This window comes from Balaenoptera borealis, assembly GCF_965194805.1.
Source record: "Balaenoptera borealis genome assembly, chromosome: 14".
Taxonomy (NCBI): Eukaryota; Metazoa; Chordata; class Mammalia; order Artiodactyla; family Balaenopteridae; genus Balaenoptera; species Balaenoptera borealis.
In genome coordinates, this window is record NC_138875.1 from 8,374,700 (window position 1) to 8,389,261 (window position 14,562).

Below are 14,562 nucleotides of genomic sequence, written 5' to 3' on the forward strand. Positions count from 1 at the left end.
TGCTAAGCATAACATGTTTAAGATAATTGGAATTGAATTCTGTAAACTATATACTATTTTCCTATTCATTGCTACAGTAATAATTGAAAAGTTTAATGAGGATTATTGAATTTAGATATGTCATTCTTAATTTCAGGAAAGCTTGTGGCTATTGCAGTAATTGATGAGAAAAATACATCAGTTGAACATACCAGGTATGGTGCCTTGAAATAGTTTTAAGCTTCAAATATCATCCAATTCAGACTTTACATGGCTTCAGATAAACTTGACACAGTATCTTACTTTTCCTGCAGTGTTAGATATTAGATAAGGCAGCATATATTATAATTGAATAATTATATTTTTCAAGTTGATGAAATGGAATATTCATGTATTTTTTGTTTTCTCACAGATTAAAGTCAATTATTCAGGAAGTTGCTAGAGATTATAGAGACCAGTTCCACAGGTAGGTGTTTGCATTCTGGAAGGCTCCATTATCTTTGTTTACAAAACAACTTTTTTGTTTACAAAATAACTTCTTTTATTACAAAACCTAATTAGGTTTTGTAATACAGTAAAGCAAAAGTAGGAGTATTTCATACTTTCAAAGATGAATCAAGGAGCTGAAGTGAATTACAGCATGTAGCATTTCAGTATGAATTGTTTGGACTTGAAGTTTATTGATATGTGTCTTACAAGTTTAAAAAAAACTTATAATTTGTATCATAGCTTAGTCTTGATAGGATTTGGGATAAGTTGGTGGTAAGAAAATATGCACATACAGGCATATACCTCAGAGGTATTGCGGGCTTGGCTCCAGCCCAGTGCAGTACAGCAAGTCACATGCAAGTTTTGGTTTCCTAGTACATATAAAAGTTATGTTTTTGAATATTAAGTGTGCAGTAGCATTGTGTCTAAAAACTGTACATACTTTAAAAATGCTGACCGTCATCTGAGGCTTCAGTGAGTTGTAATCTTTTTGCTGGTGGAGGGTCTTGCCCCGATGTTGATGGCTTCTGACTGACCAGGGTGGTGGTCACTGCAGGTCAGGGTGGCTGTGGCTTTTTCTTAAAATGGGACAACGGTGAAGTTTGCCTCATCCATTGACTTTTCCTTTCATGAACGATTTCTCCGTAGCATTGGTAGCATTTTACCCATAGTTGAACATCTTTCAAAATCTGAAGCAGTCCTTTCAAACCTTGCTCCTTTGTCAACTAAGTTTATGTAATATTCTAAATCCTCTAAATGTTGTCACTTCAGTAGTCTTCGCAGCCTCTTTACCAGGAGTGGATTCCTGGAACCACTTTGTTTGATCACCCATAAGAAGCAGCTCCTCAGCCATTCAAGATTTATCACAAGATTATACCAATTCAGTCACACCTTCAGGCTCCACTTCTAAGTCTAGTTTTCTTACTGTATTCACCACATCTGCAATGACTTCCTCTCCTGAAATCTTGAACCCCTCAAAATCATCCATGAGGGTTGGAATCACCTTCTTCCAAACTCCTGTTAATGTTGATATTTGACCTCTTCCTGTGAATCATGAATGTTCTTAATGGCATCTAGAGTGGTGAAGCCTTGCCAGAGATTTTGAGTTTACTTTGCCCAGATTCATCAGAGGAATCACTATCTATGGCAGCTGTGGCCTTAGGAAACACGTTTCTTCAATAAGAAGACTTGAAAGTCAAAATGACTCCTTGATCCATGAGCTGCAGAATGGGTGTTGTGTTAGCAGGAGTGAAAACAACATTAATCTTACTGTGCATCTCCATCAGAGCTCTTGGGTGACCCAAGTGCATTGTCAATGAGTAGTAATATTTTGAAAGGAATCTTTTTTTTTTTCTGAGCAGTAGGTCTCAACAGTGGGGCTTAAAATGTTCAGTAAGCCATGCTGTAAATAGATGTGCTGCATCCAGGCTTTGTTGTTCATTTGTAGGGCAAAAGGCAGGATAGATTTAGCATAAATCTTCAGGACCCTAGTATTTTCAGAGTGGTAAACGAGCATTGGCTTCAACTTAAAGTCACCAACTATATTTGCCCCTCACAAGATAGTCAGCCTGTCCTTTGAAGTTTTGAAGCCAGGCATTGTTGACTTCTCCTCTCTAGCTAGAAAGTCCTAGATGGCGGCTTCTTCCAGTTTAAGGCTGTTTCATCTACACTGAAAATCTGTTGTTTAGTGTAGCCACCTTCAAGACTTATCTTAGCTAGACCTTCTGGATAACTTGCTGCAGCTTCTACATCAGCACTTGCTGATTCACCTTGCACTTTCATGTTACGAAGATGGCTTCTTTCCTTAAACCTCATGAACCCACCTCTGCTAGCTTCAGACTTTTCTTCTACAGCTTCCTCTCCTCTCTTAGCCTTCACAGAATTGAAGAGAGTTAGGGCCTTGCTTTGTATTAGGCTTCGCTTTAAGGAACTATTGTGGCTGGTTTGATCTTCTACCCAGACCACAAAAACTTTTCTGCATATCAGTAATAAGGTTGTTTTACTTTCTTAACACTTGTATTCACTGGAGTAGCACTTTTAATTTCCTTCAAGAAGTTTTCCTTTGCATTCACAACTTGTTTGCTAATTGTTTGCTGGAAGAGGCCTAGCTTTAAGCCTATCTGAGCTTTCAACTTCCCTTCCTTACTAAGCTTGATCTTTTATAGCTTTTGATTTAAAGTGAAAGACCTGGGACTCTTACACTTGAACATTTAGAGGCCATTGTACTGTTATTAACTGGTCTGATTTCAATATTGTTGTGTCTCAAGGAATAGGGAGGCCCTGGGAGAGGGGGAGGGAGAGAGATGGGGGAACAGCTGGTTGGTGAAGCAGTCAGAACACACAAAACATTTATTGCTTAAATTCAAAGTCTTGTATGGGCAGAGTTCGTGGCACCCCGAACATCACAATGGTAACATCAAAAATCACTGCTCACAGATCGCCAGAGCAGATATAATAATAATGAAAAAAGTTCGAAATATTGTGAGAATTACCAAAAATGTGACACAGCGACACGAAATGAGCAAATGCTGTTGGAAAAATAGCACAGATAGACTCACTCAAAGCAGGGTTGCCAGAAACCTTCAATTTGTAAAAAACATAGTACCTGGGAACTGCAGTAAAGCAAAGCTCAATAAAAGGAGGTTGCCTGTGTACTCATACATTTGAGATAAAATTAAATGAGCAATCACAAGTCAAATACAGACAGATGATGATTTAACAGGAACTCAAAGAATAATGGAACATAAAAAATAGGTGATATTTTTTCCTGTATGCTAAATCAGTTTGTTACTGTCATAAAAGACAGTCAATATAAATTTGTTGCATTACTTAATTATTATGCCCTTTTTAGTCTAAGTCTTCTAATGATATATCAATGATATATGTATTTCTTGTGTTACACAGTATGAAACAAAATAGAAATGTCTTAAAATTTGCTTAATTTGTCACGTGTTTGTATCTCAAAAGCCAGTAGAATTCATACTTTTTTATATTTATTGTGATTGATATGTTAAATGTTTACAGTGTTTGCATGCTTACCAAACCCTAAATTCAGTGCTTTATATTTATCTTTTTTTGTATTTAATATTGTTCTCTCCTTCTCTGTTCTTTTTGGTTGTTGTTGATTAGGGATTTTCAGTTTGGCCATATGGATGGAAATGACTATATAAATACTTTGCTGATGGAGTAAGTAAAATGCTAAATGATGAAATGATTTTGCTATCAACTCTATCAAATTTTTTTTGTTTGTTTTTTTTGCCACACTGTGTGGCTTGTGTGATTTTAGTTCCCTGACCAGAGATTGAACCTGTGCCCCCTGCAGTGGAAGCGTGGAGTCCTAACCACTGGACCACCAGGGAAGTCCCGACTCTATCAATTTTTAAATTTCTGTTTTTCAGAGACAGGCAGGACTAATAGCTGAAAAAAGCAAACCTTTGTATATGCTAATGCAGATATTCTCCCATTAAATATTTACTTTAGGTTTTAAATCTGTATTTGAAACTTATTAAACTTTAAAGTTCTCTATACAAAAAATAAAAAACTCCCAATTTAATATTGTCAATTTATAGTATTTTGGAAAGAAAACATCATTCAAAAACTTGTAAACTTTGTAGTTTCTGTTTAATATGAACCTTAAGTTCAGTTTTAATGAATAAATGTAACTTAAGTAGAAAATTTTTATCATCCAAGAATTAATTGCTGTTCTAGAAGAATTTAACAGACTAAAGTAAGTTTATAGGAAAACTTTGCAGCTTTAATATTAATATTGATTATGCTTATGATGTAAAGATCTGATTTGTCACTTCAGAAAGTTGATGTTAGAAAACATTTACCAGACCTATACCGAATTAATAAGTTTCAAATAAAAGCCTACTCTATTCAGTGGACGTTTAGTGAGTATTTGCTCTAAGTCACACACTGTTTGGCATTGCACTGTTGATGCAAAAAAATGAGTGAATTATAGAGGCCCTGTCTTCAGATGCTCACAGTGTGCTGGGTGAGACAGCATGGTGGCTACAGCACTATGTGGGAAGGCCTGTGTGGTACGGAGCTCTGGAGACAGAGAGAGACCCACCCACACCAAAATGCACAGCAAGGCGCAGGGGCTCAGGAAACGCTTGCCACAAGAGCCGGTAATCAAGAGGGAGTCTAAAGAATGAGAAGTAGCTGAATGAAGAATGCAGCGAGGTTATTTCAGGCAGAGTGTAATAGCAAACACAAGAGTGTTTGGAAAATGGGTCTTAAAATAGCCCGGACGTGAAGATGGCGGAAAGCCCTCCAGAGCTTTACCAACTTATAAACCCAGAATAACATTCATAATTTTCAGGTAAGAGCCTAAAATTACGAAGTAAAGTACCTCTATTCATTTATAATCAATTCATTATCCTTATTCCAATAAAAATTTGAGAGGGTTTACCGAAGACATAAAGTACCAGATGTAATATATAATGAAGAAATCAAGACAAAGGGAAATAAAGTAAAGGATCTATACAATTACCAAAGGTACTTAAACAATTTGGATTTTTAATACTGAAGACAAAGTAGAAAAACATTGCTTATACATTTCCCGTCCCCTATAGAATAACTGTTGCTTATAAGAGTATGGCCGACCTTGTAGAAACCTAAGAGAAATTGCTATGCTATATAATCTCATAAAGGGGGGCACATTATAATAGAAATGTATTTTTAATAGGATCTTTACAGTATATATAGTAGGGACTTCGATACAACCATTTATAATGTCCTTGGAGGCAAGCCAGTAAAGTGATGCAGTAAAACATTGTGGGCAAGAGGCCAAAGCAATTTGCATCTGATAAATAACTCCTTGATTCAGGATAATATTCAGAATTTCTAGAGATGGATGGACATTCCTTCATGAGTATTATTTCTAATGTGAGTTGTGAGATAGAAGTTTTGCTACAGTTATGGTCAGAGAACAATAATCTGTACCACCAACCCCTTATTGTTTGGTTTTTTAAAAATTCATACTTTGCTTTTTTTTGAGAGAAGAGAGAAGGCATATAATGATGGCTATATAATAATCGACAGTCCTTAATGAGCACTTACCCTGTGACCAACAATGGACTGAGTTGTCAATGTATGTTTTCTGACTTTTACACTAACTTAGTAAGGTATAAGTACTGTTATTTCCATTTTATATAGATGAGGAAATTGAAATTTCTTAGAAGAAACTCAAGGAAGTTAAATAATAAGCCAAAGGATGCTCAGCAAGTAAGTCAAAGAGATCCAGTCCTCAAATGCAGATCTCTCTTACTGCAAAATCTCCTAACTACTGTAAGATCAGTATTGACACATAAATTAGTAGAATTTAATAAGTATTGATGCCTAAAAGTTAACGTAGGGCAAATACGTGATATTATATAAGATAGTTAACACTGTAGCACTGATGATGTTTTTTACTTTTTCTCAAAGGAAATAGGGTACTCTCAGACCTTTGGTCTATTAAATTATTTTGTATTTGATTTTTGTGAGTATAGTTAAGAGGGAATAGGATGAGGTGCTATTTTTCATCGTTATTCAAATGGAATTATTTCAGAACAAATTGTTTCTAGTTCAGCTGTGTATTTAACTTTTTCATAAGATATATTTTTATAGGAAGACCAGGTTCTACTTCATTCCATAAAAATAGAATTTTGCTACTGATGCACTATGATGATAACTAATAACTAAACTGCTGTAAGTTAAAAAGTTGTCTCATGTTTTTATAAACAAGAATGAAGCTAAGATTTTTTTAAAATTACAGTTAATTATTGCCTAACAATAATACTGGATAATAAAACACCCTGATACCCAGTGGCATAAAACAGCAATCCTTTATTCTCTCTCACTCGTCTGGGCTTGGCTGACCTTAGCTGGGCACAGCCAGACGTGGCTCCAAGCTGCCAGTTAGGTCCAGGTCTACCGTACGTGTCTTCCATGTCCTTGACCCTGGAGGGATATCTTCCTGGGGGATATTCTTCTCATGGCAATAGCAGAAACACAAGAAGGCAAGCACATTTCAAGCCTCTGCTTCAGTCATTTCTGTGCCTTCCCATTGGCCAAACCACACGGCTGAGCCCAACATCAGGGATCATGTATGCACGTTTTGCCTCAGTGAGAGAAGGACGTGGTGTGGGGAGGGATAGAGAATTATAAACAAGAAAGCAGCCTCCTGGACCCAGTGACTTATGTGGTGATAATGCAGTGCTGTAAATTGTTTCTATTGTAGAGTTTTGTGCTTTTGCATAATACATTCATATATAGACATATGAATAACCATAAACTGATATGTAGGTGGCATACAGAATTAAGTACCTTTTTATGATTATGCAAAACCCTATTCTTGAAGGGAAAACAAATTATTTGAAGTAAATGACACATTAGTAATATTATGGTTTTTGTCTGCAAACTGAATTGACGTCTAGTATATCACTGAAGCACCCATGAGGATGGGGTGATTATACTGTAGGGTAGTGGGAGTTCAGAGAATTTGGAATAGTATTTATTGAACGTGTATTATGTATTGATACAAGGAATGTGCTGGATATTTAACTTGAATTTTCTCATTTAACTTCTGTAGCAAGATGGGTACCCTGCCCCCCACACCTTTATTCATTTATAAATGAAAAATATTAGACTTAAAGTTGTGGGAAAGCATCAGATCCGAACACAGGCAGTGTAACTCTGGAGACCATGCTGTTCCCTCTCTAGTTGCCTGAACGCCCTTTAACTGAGGTGGGCTGTATATGGTTAAAGTGATGGTATTTAAGATAAACTTGTGGCAAGGAATTATATTGCCCAGAAATGGATACTTCATACATAATAATTTTTATCCTTAGGTTTGATCGTGAATACTCATTTGTCTGATGTTGTATACTAATAGTTTTCATAAATGTTAATTTAGCTATTTTTTAAGTTGATGCGCAATTTGAAATTTTCTTTATGTAAACAAAGGAAGGCAGAGCTATTATAGCTCCCTCCTTTTGTACTTCTAGTTATTTAGATATAATTCAAATAAGTATCAGAATATTTGTTGTCTCTGTGTTTAACATGCATTTTGATTTCTTTTGTTTTTCTATTTTTAGTGAATTAAAAGTCCCAACTGTGGTTGTACTAAATACTTCAAACCAACAGTACTTTTTACTAGATAGACAGATTAAGAATGCAGAAGACATGGTCCAGTTCATTAATAACATTTTGGATGGCACAGTAGATGTGAGTTTTTGCTTTAATTGCAATGGGGTGATGGGAGGAGGTGGAGGAGAAATGAGTTGTTTTCTTCTGATTCTGAAAGAAAGAGTCGGCCATCACCCGGGGTGAGGGGCAGGCCTCCATCCTTGCTTCTCTCACACGATGGGCTGAGTCACATTCCCCAGGACCTAAGTGGCAGAGGCTGCTAATGGGTGGAATGTTACTTGGAGGACATAGGTTGTCATAGTGACTGGGGGAGGTGTTGCTGGCATTTAGAGTCAGGGGCTAGGGATGCTGAGAGGTCTGCAGGGTACAGAGCTATCCGATAGTGAACTTCCTGACTCTCAGTACCTCTCTGGATTCAAGAATACAGTTGCATTAAGTTATTGGCTTTCTAAAAAAACCTGTGAATAATACCACAGTTTCTTAAAAGATCAGGAAATGTATTTAAAACCAGCCCCAGTGGAGTGTTCCAAGTATAATCCTATAAAATATTTCTCAGAAATGATGAATGGATAATCTTCACTGTTTTTTTCTGTAAACCATATTGCAGTGTTTTTCAAACTGGGTTGTAGCCCGTATTAGCGGGTCATGAAATCACTTCAGCAGGTGGTGGCCAACATGCATCTTAATTCAATATACTGGAATAAAATAAGAAAAGAAGAGACTTCAGTGCTTTCGTGAAGTGTAATTATTACTTTGTGAGACTTGTTTCAGCTTTACACAAACTATATTTGAAAGTTGGCTCAGGGAGTAACAAGTATTTCTTCTTTGGAAACACTCTGAATCACACAGTAGGAATTTTATATTTGTGAAAATAACACTTGTTGAAACGATGCTCACCTGTATGGGTGAGAACCCTTCTATTTGTAAGTTAGTGAAATTCAAGGAATGAGCCAGACTTTAGGCGTGGCTGGATGCAGGGATTTGATGGATTTTCATCAGGAATTTTTCTCCCTCTGCCTTGCAGCACTTTTTTCTTTTTGGGTTTCATCGTCGGACAGACTCTCCCTGCAGGACCTTGAGGATATCCTGCAGCAAGTGTAACCCTGTCAGCTAAACTGAAAAGCCGGGCAGGCCGGCGCGTGGGTGGGTCAGCCTCAGCCGAGCTGCTTGGACTGTGGCCAGGGAGGACGCATGTTCATACAGGAGAGCAGAGGAGGGTGGGACAGAAAAACCAGTCAGTATTTACTCCGTGGCTCTTCCAGGTGCTCTGTGTAATTTTTTGTAGTCAACTCTTGACCTGCAATTGTAAGATTATCTAACAGAAAAATGAAGTAATAGTAGTGAAATAACAATTTAATTGTTTTTTATTTCTTGTTAAATTTAAGGCCCAAGGAGGAGATAGCATTTTGCAGAGATTGAAAAGAATAGTATTTGATGCCAAATCTACTATTGTGGTAAGTTGTGACAGTGTGTTTGGTATCACTAATAATTGAGAATATATAGGTATATAGGTTATGTCTAACTAAGGTAAAATCTGGAATTTCAAAGGATTTGGTAAAAATACGTATTCTTAACTTGCAAGATAAGAACTAGTACATATTTACGTTAAGAAAAGACACTAATCAGGTGGATATTAAGTTTCTCCAATTATTCATTTCTGTATGATTGGTGAGTTAACTGGAATTCAGAATCACTTCACCTGATAGCATGACTTAAAGTGTTTTTCAGAGTCTCTCTCCTCCTCCTGCCCTTTGCAGTCCTTGGATCTGCAGCCTTCTTGCTGAGAGCTCTGAGAAATCTCTCTCACCACCCCAGCTTCAGCTGTCCGTGGCTTGGCTACAGGGCAGCCCTGACTTTGTAGGAGCCTTGAACTTGGTTCCAGTTGTCTGTCTTGAGCTCCTGCACGGGTATTGTCATTCGCTATGGCCAAAAGCAAAACAGAGCTAACCTTCTTCTGTTGCTGAGAAGTAAAGTCGTGCTGATAACTCATCAGTTACTCCGTGCGTCCTTCGGTTTGTCAGTGACCTTCTTTCCACGGATTGGGCCCTTATCCCGTGTGTGTGGCTGCTGACCTTCTTTCCACGGATTGGGCCCTTATCCCGTTGTGTGTGGCTGCTGACCTTTCCACGGATTGGGCCCTTATCCCGTTGTGTGTGGCTGCTGACCTTCTTTCCACGGATTGGGCCCTTATCCCGTGTGTGTGGCTGCTGACCTTCTTTCCACGGATTGGGCCCTTATCCCGTGTGTGTGGCTGCTGACCTTCTTTGCACGGATTGGGCCCTTATCCCGTGTGTGTGGCTGCTGACCTTCTTTCCACGGATTGGCCCTTATCCCGTGTGTGTGGCTGCTGACCTTCTTTGCACGGATTGGGCCCTTATCCCGTGTGTGTGGCTGCTGACCTTCTTTGCACGGATTGGGCCCTTATCCCGTGTGTGTGGCTGCCGGCCTCCACTTGGTTTTCACACTTCCTCCTGCCCTGCCTGCCGTCCTCCACCTAATTAGTATTACTAGAATAATCAGTTCTGATCGCTTCCCTTCCCTTTTCCAGTGATGCCCCTCACAATTCTCTGTCCGTCTCACATATCCTCCTCCTCAGTCTTCGAGCTCACACTGTACCCTGGCCTGCCTTGTTCTTACGCTTAAATTTCTGCCTCAGAACACCTTTATTCTGTGATGCCTTCTTCCATTCTCTCAATCCAAAGCGGCCCTGCTCTCCTCTGAACTTGTCTGTTTAGTTCCCAAGAGTTACAGTCACAATCCAGAGAATATATTGTACTTGAAAAACCTGTTCAGTTAAATTGCTTTTACTTTTCTGGGAGCCGAGGAGACAGTATACAAACTGAGGGAAATTATTAAGTTAATGTTGCTTTACTACTAACCAAACAGGTCAAAAACGTTAAAAATGTTATGTGAAGAGACTATTACCTTCTTTATGGTCAATAACCACCCTTCTCCATAGCAGACTCCTATAGCCAGGATATAACTGTACAGCTCTTGGCACATAATAGCCATCTCAAAGAGACCTTTGTGATTAATGTGAGAAAAATAAACATCTTTTGAAAAGGTAGTGGAGAATTTGGTGCCCTTTTCTGCTGCCAATAGCTGGTTATACATACACACATACATGGGTATAAAATTTCTCAAGGGTCTTTCACACGATAGTCACAACGGAAATATTGACATTGATTCATTGGAACTAAAAGCAAGTTGGATGGCAGCAAGAGGAAGAAATCCGTAGTGGTTTTAAATTCATTTATGCTTTTTATATCAGCATACAAATGAGGGATGTAATCATCTTTCCACAGTCTATATTCAAGAGCTCTCCGCTTATGGGCTGCTTTCTCTTTGGCCTGCCACTGGGTGTCATCAGCATCATGTGCTACGGCATCTACACGGCTGACACAGATGGAGGTTACCTAGAAGAACGGTATGAAGTGTCCAAAAGTGAGACGGAAAGCCCAGAACCGGTAGAAGAGAGCAAAGAGAAACAGGAGCCCAGGAGTGGGGACTCTCTGGTGCCTGCAGTGCAAGAACCCAAAGATGTGTTAGAAAAGAAGAAAGATTGAGACTTTACTAAGATAAAATATTTCATAGGATTTCAAATTATTAAAGAGTCTATTTATTGAATTTAGACATTTAATCATGACCTTTACAGAAGAGAACATGGTGTTTGTATTTTGCTAACATCAACTGCATGGGTTATAAAATAGTCCTTCCGTAAATGGGGAGATGTTTGGAGCAAAGAGACGAAACGTTTGTCTAAAACAAACAAAATCAAAACACTCCATCAAAGTTTACCTTATAGATGTTGTTCTACCAGATCACTTCTATTTGCATGTTTCTCTATCTGAATATTCTGTGACAAAATTAAGATTCTTGGGCAGAATATTTAAATTGGCCAGGCAGGTAGAAGACACATGTGTGATAGAGAAAAATAACACCTCTGCCTCCTACCATCCATTTTCCTCATGTTTTGGATAAGATTTATATGGACAAAATTAAGTCTTTAAAATTTAGGCACTTTAAGGAGAACTAATAACTTTTTCCAAGGATCAAATTAAGATTATGAGATAAAATAATTTGGTTTTATACAGCATAGTGATTTTATTTTGTTATTATTTTTAAAGGAGAGGAAATGTTACTTTTTACCTTTATACTCAGTTGCATTATAAAACTTTCATATGGGCCTATATCGTGGGAAAAAAAATAGTCTTATGTTTAATCTTTGCAGCAGAAACAGGATTTACTTGGATCAGTGATTTCAAATGATGCCCTGGACACTGAGAAGGTGTCTCAGCCAACACTGCAGGAAGGGAGGGGGGTCTCTGTCACTCCTACACTTCTTTAGCCAGAACAGCATACTTTTATCTCTCTGTTTTATATATTGGGATTTTGTCTAAAATTTTTTCTTTGGTAAAAAGCTCCTGCTGCTTTTTAAAAAGTAATATATATCATGTTTTTATTTTATGGTATGGTAACTTTATAGTAATTTATAATCTAGTGTGTGTGTCTGTATATCTATATATACACATACACACATACATAAACACATATAAAATTTATTGACATACATCTGTTATGTAATATTACGGGCGTGTCTGTGTTCATAGTGAGTAATGAGTGGCATAATCAGCCTGTTAAGAAACTTCACGTCCAGTGATTAAAGACATCTGCCAGTTACCTGCTCCATCCTCCCAGCTATTATCCATTTCAACTAATGACCTCTCATCTTCTCTCCATAACGGAATAACATAGGAATTCTATCCCAAGTTATGTACAAAGACTGGTATTTTTTAAATAACAGTGTGGTATGTTTATTGTAGATTAGTTTATGTTTGAGACCTTCATTTTAGCTAAGTTTCGGATTTTTATTAAGTGACTGTAATTTGGGTGGTTATTCATTGAGTTATGAAACATTTTAAAATGTTTCATCACTTTAAAACTATGTAATTCATGGTCCTGATAGTAAAGCTGTTTAGGGCTGTGGTCCCCAGGGCAGCCTGGGGCTATTTCTGTTATCTTTTTTCACAACACTATACTGTTGCCCCATATTCTTATTTGTGTTTTCAAAGTGTGTCTATTTGGGAAACAAAAAGCGTAGATGCTTTGTAAGTGAATAATTTTTTTTAATTAAAATTTTGCTTTCTACTTGTCTCTACTTTAGGATATTGTCACAATATCCTCACAAAACAAGTTGAAAATTTTTGCTCACTAGTATGGTTTTCCCCTCAATGTGATATCAGAGTTTACTAGAAATGCTGTTTTCGTTTTAGGAAAAATTACTTCAAAATAAAGGTAGTTTTCTTAATGAATCTTGTAGAAGAACATAGATATCATCCTAATTCAGTGATGAATCTCACTGTGATTACATATCAATAGGGGGAATGCCCTTCAGTAAGCTGGAGTTTTGCCTTCTCTTTCAGTTGCAATAAAGTTCTGTTTCCAACTTCTAATATTCAAGATCCTAGATGCTTGCTGTTGCTGAATCTGGTGCTCAGACAGTTTCTAAAGATATTTCAAAGAGAGAAAGTGCGTGTTTTTATGAAGCAGCGCACCCCATTATAGCTTGCAGTCCTTTTTGTTTCACTGTGTACGTTAATATTTCTCTATCTCTAGCTATCTGAAACTTAGGTGGATTGACCTGGAATTTTCACTTGCTTTCTTTATACATAGTGCTCCCTGGTACCTGAGTTAGAAATAACATGAAGAGCCAAATGTCTAGAGGCTGAAGGACGGGTCTATATAAATAGTCAATATAGCTAAACAATTAGCTATATTGTTTTTATTCAGTGGATATTTGTTCTTGTTGATATTTCTTGTGTTTTGTTTCAGGGGCTTTTGGGTTTTGATTTTGCAAAAAGTAATTTAAATATTTTCATCATTGCTTCATATGATATGGAAGTAGGACAGGGAAAAATCACTCAGCTATTCTTTTTATATAGAGAGTGTTCAAATAAACAAGTGTAGGATGTTAAGACTATCAATTAATTGGTGGGATTAGGTTTGCCATTTTATTTTTATAAATATATATTTTTTCTGAATGTGTCTGAGTCCAAGAGTGGGCAAAAAATAATTTTCTACTTTGGACTAATCTATAAAGGTTTTTGAAAGTTTGTGTTACTAACTCGTTGAATTCATGATATCCTGCCTTAAGGCACCAATTGTAAAACTTCATTTTTCTAAAATAAATGAGTTGAAAACATGTAACCGTTTGTTATTTTTACCATTTATCTTCTGGTTGTCTGGGATGTAAATAATTCTCTATGCAAAGCAAAAAGGACAGTTGAGACTCATCTTCCACAGTGTTTTTTTTCCCCTTTTATTAATTGTAAGTTATTTGTAATTATAGAAACATAGTTCTAAAATTTAAACAGACTTGATAGAGATAAGATAGATTGTAATCTAATTCTTTCATATTGAAGGTGAAGAACCTGAGATTCATAGGTTTGATATATTTTGTATTTGTAAAACCTGATCATTTAAAATATTAATTACAGAGTTTAAAGCTAGAATAAGTGGATTTGAGTCCTTGATCCAACTGCCAGATTGTGATCTTGGACACAACACAACCACCCCTCACTTTCACTGTCACTAAAATGGGAATCTAAAGCCTCAAGGTTTTCTTTTTTAAAATAGCAAACAAATGGGGGAAGTATATTATGAAAAAACAAAACTTTATGCAGATTAATGTTTTGTAATTTGTTTTTCCCATTTTATGCCATGAGCATATCTTTTAGTGAGAATCACTCCGGCACAGGAGTAACAGCCACAAAATTGGTTCCACACAGCCTGTGGATGTGTGCAGACTGACTGGTTAGAACCGGCCTCTTCTGATAAGAGCCCTCAACTTTTTTCTAAGTTCATTCCTATAAACAGAAAAGATGTTTTAAACAAGTAGTAAAAAAAGGGGCTATTATTTTGTTGCAGTTTATTCTTGCAGCAAATGTTTATTAAGCG

The 14,562-nt window shown here is 37.1% G+C and overlaps 1 protein-coding gene across 2 annotated transcripts in view; it reads left to right on the forward strand.

The window, feature by feature from the left end:
- TMX3 (thioredoxin related transmembrane protein 3) overlaps positions 1-13,812 on the forward strand; it is a 43,611-nt gene extending 29,799 nt beyond the window's left edge. For both annotated transcript variants that reach the window (XM_082355259.1, XM_082355260.1), the window contains 6 exons: positions 137-194; positions 392-445; positions 3,598-3,654; positions 7,554-7,683; positions 8,991-9,059; positions 10,911-13,812. In XM_082355259.1, coding sequence (XP_082211385.1) covers positions 137-194; positions 392-445; positions 3,598-3,654; positions 7,554-7,683; positions 8,991-9,059; positions 10,911-11,171 — 629 coding nt within the window. In that variant the 3' untranslated portion in view covers positions 11,172-13,812. The remainder of the gene's footprint in view (positions 1-136; positions 195-391; positions 446-3,597; positions 3,655-7,553; positions 7,684-8,990; positions 9,060-10,910) is intronic.
- The last annotated feature ends 750 nt before the right edge of the window (positions 13,813-14,562 follow it).